Genomic DNA, 17,089 nt, shown 5'->3' on the forward strand with positions numbered 1-17,089 from the left:
ACATGCTTGGTAGGATAAAATGTTTCAACTGTAGCTTCCACAGTACTGTAGAAAGCTACCCTACCCCCCATCTTCCTCTTTATAAATTCCAGGAGAGAGGAGACACTCCATAAAAATGGAGAAGTCATTTAGATTCAGGCCTCAAATCTTTTGGGTTGGCTCTCTAGGTGTTCTCCTAGACCAAAGTTCACTGTCCCCTGCTGTATTTCACTGCTGTCTCTGTACTTTCAGAACTGCAGTTTAAAAATTAAATAAATAAAAACATTTAAAAGAAAATAAAATTAAAACTCATGATCCTTGTAAGTTACTGGGCAAAAGTAGGAAATTTTTTAATCCCCACATGAATCTCTTAGAAGCTATTTTTTTCACTGAAAGATCAAAGTACTTGTGCTTAATTGGCCTGCTGTGGTTTTCATCCATTGAAAGTACCTATTCCCTTGCTCTTTTTTTTGCTCTTGACTGGATGGGCAGTGAGGCAAATGCCCCTTGAACATTTTTTTGGTAAGGTTTTACTTTCTCCAGTCACTTCCCAAGTAAGTTATAAAGAGAACTGCACTGACTGCTTACCTTTTCAGTGAAAGAGTTAGTTTTACCTCAACAGTGCTTAAAGCGCTCACTACTATTTCAGATTCTTTACCCTGATTTCACAGGAACCACCACTGTTCCCTTTAAGAACAGTGCCATAAACTATCCTTCTTTGCAGTTACTTCTTTTTCTCAGTAGGACTCAAACTGATTAGGCAAACAAATAGTGGAAATACAGAATTGCTGCCCAGCAAAGTTAACTCCTTTTCTGACTTGTGCCTAAGAAAAACCACGTGCATCTCAGAGATACAAACGACAAGCATCCCACTCACCTGGGCACTGCTGAGTTCCGAAGAGTTTTACGTTAAATTACGTCATTAGCTGGAAGCAATAGTTTGCCATGCCCACCACAGTACTTGTTTCATTGAGCTATTTCTCTGTTACGAACAAGTGCTATGATTTGGGAACCATCACAGAGACTGGTACAGATCATCACTGTTGTGTTCTGTGAGCTTTTAGTCCCATACGATATGTTGGACTTGCTGAGAACGCTACCCGTTTTGGCTTCTCAGGAATTCCAGCACTAGCTTCTGGATTACAGTGGGGCTTGGAGGCTAGCCCCAGCCCCCTGCCCCCATGGCTAATTCAGAGAACGCACAGAAGGATCAATTCTGGACATGCTCTAAAACGCAACATCTTAAACTGCATTTAGGATCTAGGGTAGCAGCAACTGCAGATTGCCTTTTGCATTTCAGCACTAGGTTGCCTTAGCTTTTCACTGCAGCTTAATCTAAGGCGTTCACTGTGTCTACATTGCAAGTATCCAGATCTGCATGTCACCAAAGCCTGCTATATGCCTGATACGCCTTCAAGTTCTGCTTCATGGTGAAATGAAGCACATCGTATTTGTGCAGCTGTCATCCCAATCTGAAATCTGTAACATACCAGCTCAATCACCTGTAAGCCTGGCAACACCTGGAGGTGACCGATACCAACATCTGTCAGCAAAAGATTCCAGAGCTGTAGGCTGTGGTTTGGGGTTGGTAAGGATTTTTTTGTGTTGTGTGTTTTCCCCCTGCTTTTTTTTGTCAGTTATGCCTGAGCTACTCACACCACCTTGTCACCACCTAAGCCCCTGCCAAGAATAATAACCTTGGTATTCCCCTAGTGGATTTGTGCACTGAGATCTGATACACGATAGCCTTCATAAGCAAGCTTTGATGAAAGAAATGAAGCAAAATTTCTGTCTTCAATATTGCACTCACCCGTACTCAATTTACTAATGGTTTGGCTGTACACTTCCTCTACACCAGAAGACAGTCTTGGCCAAGCTTTGAGACCCAGGAAATATTTATTTTGTATGTAAAACAAAGCAACTTTAATCCTGAATAGTTTATGACTGATAAGACTGGAACAGCAAACCTGTTCAAGAGTAATGAGAGTTTGGAACCTCTTTCTGCAGGATGGCAAACATTCCTCAGTTGTGGTTCATGTCAGTGGCAATTTACAGCATGATATATGTTTTAAACCACTAGAGTACAAAGCAGATCACTAGGCTCTTCATTGAACAGTCTCACTCAGCTGCATAAAAACTTGAGAAGTTTCGAACATTTTACATTTTACATTGATAACAGGTTTTAGATTTGGACTCAGTGGAATAAGAAGTGTTTGAAAGGAAGGGTTAGGGTTTTCTAGTGCAACACAGTACAGGCCCGAGACTTTATTGATTTAGAACTGATTATTTAATAGACAAACTACAAAATTATGCTTCAATACAAGATACCTTTTTAGCATAAAGATGTATTTATATATATTCTTCTCTCAGAGATACAGTGCAAGACTAATTCAATTTCCTGGGGTGCTCAGCACCCTGAAAAGAGATCAAACTTACAGAGAAAGATTCCTTGAGTTTACAGACTGCTTAATGGAAGTAGATCAAAATATATCAACAAAACATTTGTTTTAGTTTTTAAAAAAAGCTTGCAAAATATCAGCCCATGTCAATCAAATAACAGGTACAGATCTTTTACAGAAAAGATAAATGCAATGTAAGATTGGTGTTCAGACTTGTTTTAAAATATGGAGAGCATGTCTGTTTGTTCGGTGGGCACGGCAGTCATACTCATGTCTTGAGTTGCTAAATTCTGCTACAGCAGCATAAAAACAAGCCTCAAAATCATCAAAAGACTGCAAAAAAACCCAAAAAAATATAATTATGGCTGTGCATGAACAAAACCAGTGAAAGTCATCATTAAATAACAGGGCATTCATAAATAACTGATGCTTAGAGCCTTATTAAGCAATCTTTTGAAGTGTCTAAATCTACACACTCAGTGTCTGTTGAAACACACAGCCCACCTAGGCTGGAAAAGTGATCCACAATGGACAATGTTTTCTGGTGTAAGTCCTGATTCTTAAATTATGCATCTTGACAATTTGCATCTGATTTTTATCTCCCTGTATAAAAATCCTGGAGTAAAACAGAATGGTGCTATATTAAATCTGGTAACAATGAAGCAACAGTTATTATTTCTTCAGAAGGTAGAGATTCTGACTTATAGCTGAAAAATGTTTTGAGTTACAGACTCATTGGGAAAAAAAAGTTTTTATTTACTCCATAATTTAATTCCAAAATAAGACATACAGAAAATGACATTTTCCAGAATGTCCAATAGCAGCAATAAAGCAGTTGGAATGGTTAGAAACATCATAATTTGCAGAAATACTGACCAAAGTCCTTAGGTCAGGTCAAAAATGTTGTGGTTTTCAATGGTGCTGTGCTTCCTGTAGTTTTGAATGCAGCACTTCTAAACCAAAGTCTTGGCACTTTTTTAAGATGACTGTGTGAAATTAGACTAAATATATGGATATGTATTCAAAACCCCTGAGGCTTATCCAGGTTCTTCTAAGAGCCTTATCAATAGACATTAATATTTAATTGCAGACCTCTCCTTTCTGTGCTGCAGAAGTCACTTCTTATCAGCTGTATCTGGCTAGTGAGATGAAAAAGCTGTTCACTATAAACAGGACTGTGACCTCCAAACTAATTTCACTTAAGCTGTGTAGTTGCTAAATGATAGTGACTACCACTGATATGGCTTTGAATCAGGTGTCAAATGGCAACTATTTGAAAGTCAGCAAAATCTTTACATTAAGATCCTCAGTATTTACCTCAGGCCTGCTACTAGTCCGGCTGGCATTAGTTTCTTGGACCTCTTGAACCTCATTCCCATTATAATGGTCAAAAGAAAAGATGAAACTGTAAAAGACAATTCAATATATTAATGCTCTCACTTCTCCCAGTGGACCATTCAGGAACATGGAGAGTTATCAAAGGTCAATGCTGTTTTGCTATGAACTGCAATTTAATAAAATTAGATCAGATATAGGGTCTGTAAAAACATTCTTGCTTTTCCAAAATACACCACTATGATTTCTTTCAGCTACAAATAAGGTTTCTATGTGCAGCAGAATGCTAAATCTTATTCCATGGATACTAAGTAAGTTTGTCAGACAGTGAATTCTACTCCCCCTGTTACTACATTCATAGGGATACAAATAAAGGAGGAAGAATCTTTGTAGTAACAGTAACATGTATGCTGAATTACAGGAATAGTGTCTCATAAATCCCACCACCCCAGATCACTGTAGTTGTTTTCTAACTATTCAAGGAGGTAGTTCGATCAACTTCTTTTCTGTTTTATTTTTAGAATATTAGCTCTTTATTTGTTGAGCCTTGGAAGGTTTGCCACTTGTTTTTGCTACAGAATATGGCTATCAACATCTTCTTCATCATGACCACAAGTTCACTTGTATCCTTTTGTTACAAGATCCATGTCTGTGACAAGAGGTGGGCAGCCCAAGAGGGAACAAATGCAGCACAAGCAGCAGAAAACAAACATCATGAAAGAAATTGCATCTTCTTTCTGGAATAGTTTTACCTAAAAATGGAGGCAGCAGTGAACTCATCAGGCAGGGGGATTTCATCTCGAACTATGGCTGCAGAGCACTACATAAATGAGAATCAGAGAATCATAGAATATGTTGAGTTGGAAGGGACCCATCAGGATCACTGAGTCCACCTACTGGCCCTGCATAGGACACCCCAAGAGTCACACCATGCGCCTTAGAGTATTGTCGACACACATCTTCAACTCAGACAGGCTTGGTGCTGTGACCACTTCCCTGGGGAGCTTGTTCCAGTGTCCAACCACCCTCTGGGTGAAGAACCTTTTCCTGATATCCAACCTAAACCTCCCCCAACTCAGCTTCATGCTGTTTCCTTGAGTCCTGTCACTAGCACCACAGAGAAAAGATCAGTGGCAGCCCCTCACCAGGAAGTTGTAGACTGCAATGAGGTCTCTCTTCAGTGTCCTCCAGACTGAACAAACCAAGTGACCTCAGCTGCTCCTCACACAGCTTCCCCTCAAGGCCCCTTCACCATCTTCGCTGCTCTCCTTTAGATGCTCTCTAATAGCTTAATGTCTTTTTATATTATGGTGCCCAAAACTGCATGCAGTACTAAAGGTGAGACTGCGCAAGAGCAGAGCAGAGCGGGACAATCACCTCCTTTGACTGGCTGGCAATGCAGAGAATACATAAAATTGCAAAGATAGCTGGCTTCATCAAACAACTGTCACCTGAAATGCTTCCTAGAAGTGGGCAGAGAGGCAGGACTTCTCATGGGCAGCTGGACTTTATCACTCTTGCAGCCAAAGTAACGCCAGTTACACAAATCTCTTCTTTTTATGGAGCAGTTAAAAACCATCTGGCTAATTCTCTTCAAACTCCACTGTCTATTCCTGTGAACAGTCCTGTGTTAACAGGTGCCAAAAATTAGTTTTAAACTCTCTCCAGCATTATAAAACAAGCTCTGACAGTTACAAGTATCTTGCAGAATTCTACCAGCTTTGTGCATTCATTAAAGATACCCTGCAAAAAAAACCCTATTACGTTCCATTATCCATTGCTCTTATTTTCTAGTCCCATAGCCTTGATCCGCTCAGGAATGTCTGAAGAGCGGACTATTCCACAGTAGTTGTCTTGCCAGAACTCTGAGTATTTTTACATTTTATTACAAACTACAAAGCATGTTCACTCTGCAATGTTATTTTTTTCCAGTTGCTACTATCTGGCTTTTCACATGTGCCATTGACTTTTTAAGATGTTCAACTTTTTGACCTGATTTTCTAAAGTGCTGTACATTCAGTTTCACCTTAAATCAGTCAAAGAAATTCAGTAAATCACAACAAATTCAATTCAGTGAATCATATTCAGAGCAGAATCAACTTGCACTATGCATAGCACACTTGCATACCAGCGCTCTTTGCATACTGAAGTCTGACTTTCCACACCTGCTTCAAACACATAAAATTGCATTGAAGTATTCAAGAAAGCACAGAGCTAATTTCAAGGTGAGTAGGAAAATGCCTGAAATAATAATTTACAGAACAACTAAGAGAATTTGCCTGAGGTATCCATATGCTACATACTCTTTGTATGTAGGACAAGTTACAAGAACCCTACTTTCAAAGTCTTGTACTAAAACATTACCTACATTACTGTATGAGACTCTTGCCTAGGTGATAAATACTATAGATAATTATGGGTTTTTCTTTTAGATTTACTAACCTTTTAAAAGTTTGGGTACTTGCTTCATTTTACATTGTAATTTACTGTACTGCTTTCTAAGTTCAGAGTGGTCACTTTAATCCATGCACTTAATTTCCATCTTTCATTTGTGCTCTGCTTTTCACACTTTGGCAGGTTAGGCATAAGTGAAAGCATTCTGATTTTCTACAGAAGCAATGCACATTTATTACAGAAAGCCCGTACTATTCTGAAACTATCATATAGAGTAACCACCAAAGGTTGTTAAGGTATGGGAATGTGTCTAATTTTTCTTTCCTCTGAAGTTTTCCTACTGAGTTCTTCATTCATTTCAGATATCTATGTATCTAGCAGCCAGAAGACTGAGATACACCAGGCTGGAAGAGATTAAGAGCAGCCTGAATGGTTGGTCCTGGCAGAGTACTTTGTACAAACACTTCCTAACTCACCTGAGGCAAAATGACAACCTTCTTTGTTACATTCAGCACAAGTGGATACTGAAGAGGGCACCCATTCATAGCCAAGGTTAAATATATGTTTAGGTTTTATGCAATTAGAACATGATCTCTCTGTAAACATTCTAAACTAAGACTGTTTTAAAAAGTCTTTTTTCCTTTTGCTCTACAGAAAAAAAACTTTCTAAGGCAGGTGTAGTGAACTCTATCTGCCATAATTTCTACTAAATAAAAATATACATTTCTTCAGTTGAGAGAAAGTCCTCACATGCCTACAGCTACATGAAATGCAGAACACCGACTATTTCAGTATATCTGATGTTCACAAGCACATTAATGGAAATTTTGTATTAGTCCTTTCAAAACCAAGGAATTGGGAAACAGGCAAAATTTAATAAGTTTTAATTAGTCTCCTTTTCCACAATTTCTGTATCTAAATTAGTGATTTAATTGACCCATAAAAGTACAATTCCATATGCTAGTTAAAAGCATCTCACACTGAATGATTACAAATTTACACATACTTCAGGCTATGTCCTCATTCAAAAAAATTTATTTTTTTTTTTAAGAGTGGCATAACTTAATCTGGGCCAGGTCATGGTGGCAAAACCGAAAATCCAATTTTAGGTCATCTAGGAGCAGATCAGATACACCATTATCACCTTTACTAAAGAACTCGGTGGGAACAATTTGCTAACAATGCTACTCAACATTTTTTTGAAATGGAAATTTTTATAACTGTGATTGGTTTAAAGCACAAAGCCAGTATGAACAAGATACCATAAGTTCTAAGTTCAGAAAAAACAATTGTGTACTCACACAAGCTGGATTAAATAAATTTTAAATGCATTTCTGCATGTGAAACCACAGCCCAAGCCACCTTTGCTAAAACGATGAGTGCAACAAGCTCCCAATTGCTCTTATTGCAAATTACTTGTGCAAGGTTAATGTCCCCTTTAGGGATTGTAGTTTCTTGCGTCCATGAGGGTTTCATGGCAAAGTAGCTAACATGACAATTATTGCATAGTTTGTATTCTGTCTTTCTTGCAGCAAAGGAAAAACACTAAATCAAAGTATTTGTTTCACTGGGGGCTGAGGATACGTTACATTATGCAAGACTGGATCCCACACCTACTTTACTGCTGAAATTACTTTCTAATCTGTAAAGCTAATGATTCAATTGCAGTACTATCCCATGTTTCTCAGCTGGATTTCACAATATGTGCAATGTTAGGTAACCATCTAATAAAAGGAGGTGCTGCCAGGTGGTACACACCTGCTGGCTCTGCGTAAATGATCTGCCTTACCTTGAAAACGGTTCAAGTCTTGAATTTTGCAAGCTAAGTTGAAGTGTCAAACTCTATTTAAAACTCAATATTTAAACCAAAGCAATACTCAAAATTCACTAAAGAGAGAATTTTACATGCAGTTCAGGATACTGCTTGTTGGTTTGTTTGTTTACTGTAGTAAAACACTTACACAATGATATCTTCACATTTCTCGGATCACATGTTACGCAGTAAGCTCCATAACCAGCCACAGAACCAAAGGTGAGGCCAGCAGCTAAAGAGATTTTGCTACCTGCAAGAAACCATTCAAGTGTTATTTCTCAATACAATGTCTTTAAGCTCAATCTTTATACAGCAGTTCTCTCTCTATACAGTATTATCCAAATATTTTGAAAAAAGAACTGATTTTGCCACAGTCCAGCTAGCTCACCCACTGTGAATAGAGAGTATTACTTCTGTAACTGGGTCATTCTCCTGTGTGGTAGTACAGGCAAAGTCAACTAAGTTAGAATAAGATGATCAGGATCCAGTAATACTTGCGATTTGGGAAAAATAATACTTGAAGCACAAACCTAAATTTAGCTATTATCTCTATCATACATACCTTTAGAAGGATTTTTGTAATTTATCTGAACTATCTGTTCATTTTAACTATATCTTACAGCACTTGGGAGCCTCCAAAAATGGTAGAAATGTGTCAATATATATAAAGAGTAAATTGGACAACACATGTCCAACATCATAAGGCCTTTCAGTCTGACATCAGTCCTGGACAATAAAATGGTAACCCCAACATCACATTTAATAAATAAAAACCCAATTAGATGGCAGTGAGGATGAAAATAGAGCTTCCAAAAGTAACATGACATCTTCTTTCAGTGTTATTGCAAAAGGGGTTCATAAATCCCAGAGTTTCAGTAATATATTTAGATTTCTGAGCACACATTTGTCTTGGTACCATATGATAAAAGCATAGAATCAGCAGGCATTATTTGGATTAAGCTGATCCCAAAATGTTTGTAAATAAAGAATCCAGACCCCCAGGTGTCACTTAGCTCCCAATTCTGTTATTTTGAATATTTTTAATCAAGACTTTGCAGGAAAATGGAAATCACCACCAATAAAAAAATAATCTGTCACAAGGCCAACCAAGAGTGAAGAAAACAGGTGAATGGGATAGTTAGTGAGTGCAGCTGGGTGTAAACACAAAAATACAGCAAATGGTTTCAGAGTGAAGCCATGTCTCTAAGAGCAAAGCATGTGCACGCTACGAAGGGAAACAGTGACTCTAAATCGCAAGAATCGGGATGAATAATGGCCACAGGGAAGGAGAGCGCTGCGCTGCTGGAAGGAACTTTCTGGGAGAGCTGACGGGACCAGCCCGGAGCTCCTGCCTGCCCGTCCTCGGTACCGCTGCGACCTCTGCCGGGTGCTGGGCTCGGGCACGGCGCTGCCACCTGGGGGACTCCAAAAATCACTGAAATACCGAAAATGCGCTTTATAGTAAAACCGGCCTCCTTATCTTAGAGTGAAAAGACACAGTTCTAACAGTACGAGAGAATTAACCACCAAATCAGAGTATGCAAGTAAAAGCGGTCCTTTCCAGTGTTTTTCTGGGAATGTCAGAATCAAGCCTGGATGTCTCTGTAGAAAATAAGTTGTAATCAAAGATCATCTACTGTGCTCAACACAGGAATAGTTACAGGAAATGAGAAGGCCCAAAACACACCAAAGGTCAAAGGTAACATGACAGCCCCTCTTTGCCCTGAAAACAAACTCATCAGTCACCACTTAAATGCTTAAGCTGACCCAAGAACATCTTGTGAGACTCAGTGCATTTACAGCAGTGCAGGATGGATTTAACATGCAGTTGTGTTAATTACAGCAAAACTTTCATGTCTCACATTGCATAGAGGAAATTCAAACGCTTCATTTCCAAATCCTGCTGCCTCAATATTTACCTTTACGAGTGTATCCTACAATACCTCCAAAAGCCAGCAACGAAGCATATGCAAAACCAATCCAGTCAATAGCCATGGTCCCAAATCTGGAAGAGAAAACACATGCCAACTGAAGGCAAACAAATTCCTTCCTCCTGGTAGAAAAGAAATCATTACTGAAAGGTTTCTAAATAACACCACATTCTTCTAAGTCGTGTTTGACTACTATGCCAAAACATTCAGAAGGTATGTCTGTTGGCTATTGTACCATTTTTTCACTAACTGCTGCCCTTCCTTACACCCCACTATCCGGGTATTTCCATTAGGGCATTTTTTGGGATGTGTGTGGCATGCATTTTTCCCAGTCAAAAATAAATGTATGGAAGCAAAAAGCTTGACATCATCCAAAGCATCGGTTTTGTTGCACTTGTGCCACATGGTCGATCTGGGCACACACTATGGATACATATAGGTCTTCTGAGTGCACAGCTCAGTGCCCTTTCAGGCACACTGCACCTGGTGCATTTCAAGCAGGACGTCATAGACCCTGCAACACTAGGCAAACCCAGGAATTTTCACGGTCTACCCAAAGTTTCCAGGCAGAAACTTAGGCTGTTTTGGGAAGCTATATGTACAGTAGCTTTATCCTTTCTGTGTCTATGCCCCTTTTGTTTCACCTTTCCATTTTGACGACTGTCGGAAGTTAGGCTCCTGTCCTCCATAAAGCATTTAAGTTTCTCCTGTGACGTCGGTCCCGACTCCTCCGGCTGAGCGGCGCGAAGGCAGCAGTGGCAGTGCCGGGCAGGGCACTGCAGCCCGACAGCCCCCGCAGCGCCACGGCCTCTCCCACCAGTCTGACGCGCATCTTTCCCCCCCTTCTCCCAGATAAAGTCTACGCTTAATTAAGCGCATCTTTCTTTATACCTGAGCAGGTGTGTCCTTGATCACAGCGTTAAAGGGTGGCAGCAAAGAGTGCACACTCAGCATTTCATGTCCAGCCTTTAATATTAAAGCGAGCAACTCGCAACGAGCCCCCTCCCCGCCGGCTGTAACCCCCTCAGGGCAAAAGCTGGATTCGGGGACCACGGCGACCCCGAGAACGGGGTCTGACGCGGCAGGGGCCAGGCTCACAGCCCGGCCTTCGGGGCCTGGGCATACGGCCCTCGGCGGAGCGCGGCCGGGGCCCTCCATCTCCCGCCCGACCCCGCGCTCGCTCTCCCGCTCTCCGCGGTGGAGACCCCGGGACAAGGCCGATGCCCCGCTCGCCCTCGGCCGCCCCCGCCGAGGCTCATCCTCCCCGCCGCCCGCCGTACCTCGTCCCGCCGCCCTCCGACCTGCCCCAGCCCCGCCTCCCGCGCCCGGCGGGCACCGTGTGGCGCCGCGGTCCCGTCTGGCTGGCCCAGCCCCGGCTCGGGCCCTCGGGAGGCCCTGCCGCCGTTATGGCGGCGCCGCCGCGGCCCGGCCCGCCCGCAGCGCCGCTGGCGGAGCGGAGGCTGGTGGCGCTTGGCGAGGCCGGGCCGCGGGGAGACGAGTGGTGGGTGAAAAGTTGTCTGTGAGCCGGCAGTGTGCCCTTGCGGCCGGGAAGCAAATGGTATCCTCGGGTGCATTGGGAAGAGCGAGGCCAGCAGGTCGAGGGAAGTGATCCTCGCCCTCTACTCAGCCCTAGTGAGGCTGCATCAGGAGTTCTGGGCTCCTTAGTACAAGAAAGACAAGGAGAGGGTCCAGCGGAGGCCACGAAGATGATGAGGGGTCTGGAGCATCTCTCTTATGAGGAGAGGCTGCTGGAGCTGGGCCTGTTTGATCTAGAGAAGAGAAAACAGAGGGGATCTCACTAATGCATATAAATATCTCAAAGGTGGGTGCCAAGAGGATGGTGCCAGACTGTTCTCGGTGGTGCCCAGCAACAGGACAAGGAACAATTGCAATAAACTAAATAGCAATAAACTAAAACACAAGAAGTTTCAGCTCAATATTGAGGAAGAACTTATTTACATTGAGGGTGGCAGAGCACTGGAACAGGCTGCCGGGAAGGTTGTGGAGTCTCCCTTTTTGGAGACATTCGAAGCCCACCTGAACACATTCCTGTGTCACCTGCTCTAGGTGACCTTGCCTTGGACTAGATGAATTCCAGAGGTCCCTTCCAACCCTAACAATTCTATGATTCTGTGAGATGGGCCTGTGCTGGCACAGGGCAGTGTGGCTGCGCACTGTGATTGTCGAGGCTCCTCTGCAGCAGTGCCCAGCTCATGGGGGGCATCTCCTGTCTGTTGAGACTCCTGATCCAGCCCTTCAGGCAGTGGAAAGATCTGAGGCTTATTTTACTCTTTGAAGCCCAACCCCACCCCTTGCCATGTTTGGGATGGAAGAACTCATGATGGATGTTTGGGATGGAAGAGTTATATCTGCAGAGCTGCTTGTCTCCAAAGGGCACCCATCCCATGGAGACCAGGGTGAGGGTGTGCTGCCTGCAGCACATCACAGACACCCTGTGACCCAGTGATGAGCACTCACTGCTGTGCCAGGCACCCCTCTGACCATCACAGGTTCCTCTCTCTCTCCTCACCTGCATCTTTTGAAACTCTGAGGGCTGTCTGCATGAAGTCAGGTGAGCAGGCACATAGGCTGAATGCTGGTACGTGTTTATCAGGGGAAACAGCAGGCACAGCCCCTGATACTATACACGTAGCTAGTTTATGAAACTGCTTGACGTAGTTTTTTTAACACCCTGACTTCTTGTCTGCTAACCCTGTTTGCTGGACCTGTTCCACTACAAGCTATTTTTGTCCATATTTTGTCACTCTCTGCAGTGTTTCTTTAGCTTTCTCTCGAGTGAGCCATTCTTGACCACTGCAGGACGTGTTCTTCAGCAGTAATTCAGGGGTGCCTATCTGTGACATGCCCCACACTTCCCTTGTTCCCACAAACAGACTGAGCATAAACATGGCCACAACAGGGAGAGACTTACAATGCCTTGTGATGGGACTTGGATACCTGCCTTCTTCAGGGGTCATTTGAAAATCTCTGCCAAAATCCTGTGTTTCCTTTAGGTTTCTTTGCTTAAAGGTGTGGGAGTTTTCCGCTCCAAAGAGCTAGCTGGAAAGCAAATTAGTGTTCTCATTAGAGTTAATGCATTTAATTTCCACTCCTAACGTTCCATTTGTTTTTTTCCTGTTAGTGTTTAACTGCTCTGATACAAACCCACTGCACGTGAGCTTCCAAGTCTGTCTGCTTGGTGGAAAACAGAACTGTTCTCATCTGACTCGTGTTTGTGGGAAGGAACACTGAAGGTAAAGCAACTCTGGAAAACAAATACAGGACACTTGAGGGCAGGACAGCTCCAAAATGCAAACAGAAAGTGGATTCATAAGCTGAAATCCAGCAATCTTGTATTTCTTTATGAAGTATTCCGAGACTTGCGGCTCTTAAAAAGCACAGTAAAATAAATAGTGGATTAAATGGAGTAGAACCATGCAACTCTATTTGAGAGAGTTCCAAAGCAGAAGAAATACAGTGTCTTTTGGCACCTCTAGGATAGTGACCAGCTGTGGTTACTGATTCAATGATACTCTCACTTAAGCAGACTGGATAACCCTGAAGTCTGAGCTAAATTGGAATTCACATAATTATATGCTGCTTGTTCTCTTCCATTTTCAATTACGAAAATATTTGGTACTGTTCTCCATAAGCTGTTACTTAACTATTCTCTGATGTGAAATGGTTGCTGTATTTAACAACACAGGTGGGACGATTTTAACTGTAGGAGAATTCATTAAATTAGTTTGTTGGTAGCATGACAAATCAAACCCCTCAGTCCTAACAGGGAAATATAACAGAGCTAGCAGCAAAGCTAGTGTTACTGTTGCTATGTGCTTTCTAGTCTAGTTTTCGTTTGCTTATAACTGCCAATCTGAGCTGAAATTTCCCTGTTGGGTGTCTGCTTCCAGCTGTTTTGTTTTAGTTTGTTTTGGTTATTTTGTTTTGTATTATGATTTGTTTGCTTTGGTTTTGGAAAGTTCCATTTGCAACAATCGAGCCAACTACAAGGATGAATTTAGGGGAGAATACACAGTTTTGTCCATTATAAACATAAGCATTTCACTGAACAGCCTCTAGCATCTCTGCTTTGCAAAAACAGCTTTCAAATTTGGCAAGCAAATTGCTTAAGTTTCAGGGATATGTTTTTTCATCTTCATGAAAATGTGACCTGAAGGGAAAAAGGCTAAAAATGTTAAGTGGAGGCACAGCCCAGTCTCCAGAAATTTCCACCTATGTTGATCATGTGTGACCTTGTGTTAGCCCCACCTACATTCACATCTGAATGTATGCACTCTCTCCTGAGAAAGGCTGAGCTTGTGCCTTGCTTTGCTTATATTGTGTCTAGAATAAGAAGCCTCTAAGGGAGTTGTAACGCAGCCCATCTCCCTCCCCTGAGACATTTTTGCTGAGGCTACCTGTGATTGGACAGGACGTTGGCAGAGTGAAACATATAAAAGACCTCTCTCTGCTGTAAGCTGTCTGGTTTTTTTTGTTAGTCTTCCTTTATTAACGCTAAAGGCTACTCAGAGTTGTAAGCTCCAGTTAGGAGTTAGTGCTAACTGCTATCCCAGAACATAATGTGAAACGGGAGGGTGTCTCTGAAATCGCAGACACAGAAGAAAAGATCCTGAGGGTAGGGAAAAGGAGCAGCTAAGCACCCTGAGACAGCTGTAGTTCCAGAAGATTTAACTGCAAGGATTGTTATCTTCATTGGGTTTGACTGTGGAAAAGGAAGAGGAGACAAAATATAGTTTCTAAAATGCAGATTCAGAGGCCTCAGGTTTAATAATCTGTAGTTCATTAAGGAAGAAGTCAGTTGTTATGTTCCAGTACGAAAAAGTGACTGTTAAATTCTGCAAGCTTTTGTATCTGCACACACATGGGTAGAGAAGCAACGAGAAGGACAGTGGTGTTAAAGTAACAGAAGGTTGTTTTCAAAGGCTAAGGAGAGCGATGTACAACCTGTTGGACTGACTGTGTGAGTCATTACCCTGCAGTCCTGAGGTGTCACTTGCTTGAATATTTATTATGAAAGCTTGGATCCAGAATCATCAATCAAATAGTAAAAGGCGGAGATACTGCTTTTTATAATAACCATAAAGTATTCTGACAGGCAGTCACATAAACTAAGACCTTTTATATGAACTAAACATATGAACAGGGACTGCAAAGCCTGCAAAGGAAAAAGAGATGGGTCCTTGGGCAGTGATTTCACGGGAGATAGTGCTCAAATTTAAAAGCTCACTGCTGCCAAAAGGGCCTCTTGATTTCCAGTTTTACTTTTCAGTCCCTTATTTTGTGCAGTAATTGTTGAGTTTTACTCCTTCTCTCCCAGTCTTCATCGACTGAGTCAACTCAGTAGCCCAGCAAAAACATAACCAGGCAAAAAAATGCATCACTTTCTGCTGAATTCATTCAATCAGTCATTTGTTTCAATTAGCTAATTCAGGAGGGCCTACAAAGCGTCAGGGCACAAAGGAAGAGCTGTGATTGCATGACTGGGTGGGAGGCTGGGGAGAGCCTCTGCAGGCATCTGCAAAAAAGGGTGAGATTACCTGGAGCTGTGCATTTTCTTTGACTTGTCAGGGAACTTTGCCTGAAATGCAAGAAAGCATTATGGTATGGCACTGTCTGAAATTCTTGGTAAATTCAGTGAAATGCAACTCAGAATTATGGCTGGTCAGTGGTATCTCAGGAATCTTCCCAGACACTGAGTCCAGCGAACACTGAAAAAGTTACATGGCCACAGAAACCTTACTGTGGGCCTTGGGAACTGACAATATCCACAATTTTAGCGTGAGGTCTCCAGAGGAATTAAATTCTAGCTACATGTAATAATGAAGAGATTAATAGGAACTAAATGCAAGAATTGGGTTGTGATATGCAGTGATTTGGGAGAGCATATGTAAAACTGTTTCTGCCCATCAGGCATAGTCAAAAGGCTGTAGCTGGTGTTAAGAGCGAGTGATTAAACTGCCTTGGGTTCTGCTCAGTGTAGTGATTTGGTTTTCCTGTCTAAGTTCTCAAAAGCTGATAGACTTCATCTTCTGAAGAAATGGAGGTTTTCCTCTTCAGTATCCCAGGAGCCCTTGGTCTGACTAAATCCAGATTAGGACCACTAGCTGTACTCTGCTTCTGAGATATCCCAAATTTCCCATCTTTTTAGTAAATATGTGGATTTTAAAGTGGTTCAGGAAGTTAGAGTGAAATCCCAGGGGATTTCAAAGATATTTGGAGTGGCTTGTTTGTCATTGTGTGGTGTTTTCAACTGATTGAAAATAACTCATGAGAATGAAAGTTTCTTGGGTCGAAAGAGGAATTTTTGTGTGTATATATTTTCAGACCCTTTCACTGATATTTGTCATCCTATGAAAGATATCAGATCTCTTATACCTCTCACTACTATGTGCTTGGTACAGAGGGATTTCTTTTCTGCTGCACATACTGAGAGACAAGAGTTTTCCAGACAACAGCTCACTGAAGGAAAGAGGCACAGGATCTCTTACCCTCTCCAGGTTTTCCAGATGCATTGAGTCTTGCCTAAAACCTATATATGCCTCAAAGCAGCTTCCTGGGCTGAAAAATAGTTTGAAGCTAGGGAAGTTTTAGGATGGAAGTTCATATATATGTGCCCTGTCCTTACTCTTTCCTAGACACCAATTCATGCCCACTGTTCTTGCTCTTTCTCTTTTGGCCATGGCTGTTGATTGACACAGAGCATGAGCTGGCTGGACCTTGTTCAGGTCAAGTATGGGCAAGCTTGTGGACAGGAGTATCCACATCATAGACATCCTTCAGATCAGTCTCACACTAAAAAGAAGGGAAAGTAAGATACAAAATCCCTCCCAGAAGGAAGAGGTCTGTGAGATCCTAGCTTTTATGGGGTACACAGAGGGTGGTTCAGGCTGTGATTTTGCAATAACTGATTTCAACTGCTGATCTCCCCGTTCTCAGTCACTTCCTTGAACCACGTCTGGCATTCAGTGAACTGTGTGCTGAACCATGATGATAAATCATCAGAAAATTTAGCTACTGCTGACATTTCTGTTCTAGAACTGCAGTCTGAACTCTGATCCTTAGAGTTGATTCTTGCTCATGTGTTGACGAGGGGAGTGAAAGGTGGAGGGACAGTCCCACTCAAACCCACATCCCATACTCTCAGGGGTCAAATAGAAGGGAGTGAGGCTGCCCACAGCATGAGCCTCAGTTTGGAGACAGTGAATGTGATCAGTATT

General features: G+C 42.1%; 2 protein-coding genes across 6 annotated transcripts; one reads left to right on the forward strand and one right to left on the reverse strand.

Annotated features, from left to right (window-relative positions):
* Positions 1-1,856: 1,856 nt before the first annotated feature.
* TMEM14A (transmembrane protein 14A) lies at positions 1,857-11,387 on the reverse strand. Of its 3 annotated transcripts, none has more exons than XM_027715491.2 (5): positions 11,132-11,387; positions 9,840-9,925; positions 8,069-8,170; positions 3,696-3,783; positions 1,857-2,711 (listed from the first exon to the last, which is right to left on the reverse strand). In XM_027715491.2, exons 2-5 carry the CDS (start codon positions 9,913-9,915, stop codon positions 2,672-2,674), a joined length of 306 nt encoding a protein of 101 aa, XP_027571292.1. In that variant the 5' UTR covers positions 9,916-9,925; positions 11,132-11,387; the 3' UTR covers positions 1,857-2,671. The 3 variants fall into 3 exon arrangements, with proteins under 3 accessions (XP_027571292.1, XP_027571291.1, XP_027571290.1); XM_027715490.2 differs by lacking the exon at positions 11,132-11,387 and adding an exon at positions 10,743-11,044; XM_027715489.2 differs by lacking the exon at positions 11,132-11,387 and adding an exon at positions 10,496-10,619.
* LOC113984989 (translation initiation factor IF-2-like) lies at positions 10,596-13,278 on the forward strand. 3 transcript variants are annotated; one of them, XR_005563351.1, is made up of 2 exons: positions 10,596-10,750; positions 12,994-13,278. XR_005563351.1 is itself a non-coding variant. In XM_039380773.1 (2 exons), exons 1-2 carry the CDS (start codon positions 11,072-11,074, stop codon positions 12,998-13,000), a joined length of 288 nt encoding a protein of 95 aa, XP_039236707.1. In that variant the 5' UTR covers positions 11,036-11,071; the 3' UTR covers positions 13,001-13,278. The 3 variants fall into 3 exon arrangements, 1 of the variants encoding a protein (XP_039236707.1); XM_039380773.1 differs by lacking the exon at positions 10,596-10,750 and adding an exon at positions 11,036-11,352; XR_003539693.2 differs by lacking the exon at positions 10,596-10,750 and adding an exon at positions 11,682-12,423.
* Positions 13,279-17,089: the final 3,811 nt, after the last annotated feature.

The sequence above is a fragment of the Pipra filicauda genome, unplaced genomic scaffold (genome assembly GCF_003945595.2).
Source record: "Pipra filicauda isolate LSUMZ 115617 unplaced genomic scaffold, ASM394559v2 scaffold200_size1382263_pilon, whole genome shotgun sequence".
NCBI lineage: Eukaryota > Metazoa > Chordata > Aves > Passeriformes > Pipridae > Pipra > Pipra filicauda.

Excerpts from the sequence above, each read along its gene's own strand:
- TMEM14A (XM_027715489.2), bottom strand. Across the intron at positions 8,171-9,839 it reads TGTAGGATACACTCGTAAAG|GTAGCAAAATCTCTTTAGCT; the intron begins GTAAATATTGAG and ends GGTTTCTTGCAG. Across the intron at positions 3,784-8,068 it reads AAATGTGAAGATATCATTGT|TTTCATCTTTTCTTTTGACC; the intron begins GTAAGTGTTTTA and ends TGTCTTTTACAG.
- LOC113984989 (XM_039380773.1), top strand. The coding sequence starts at position 11,072 with ATGCCCCGCTCGCCCTCGGCCGCCCCCGCCGAGGCTCATCCTCCCCGC.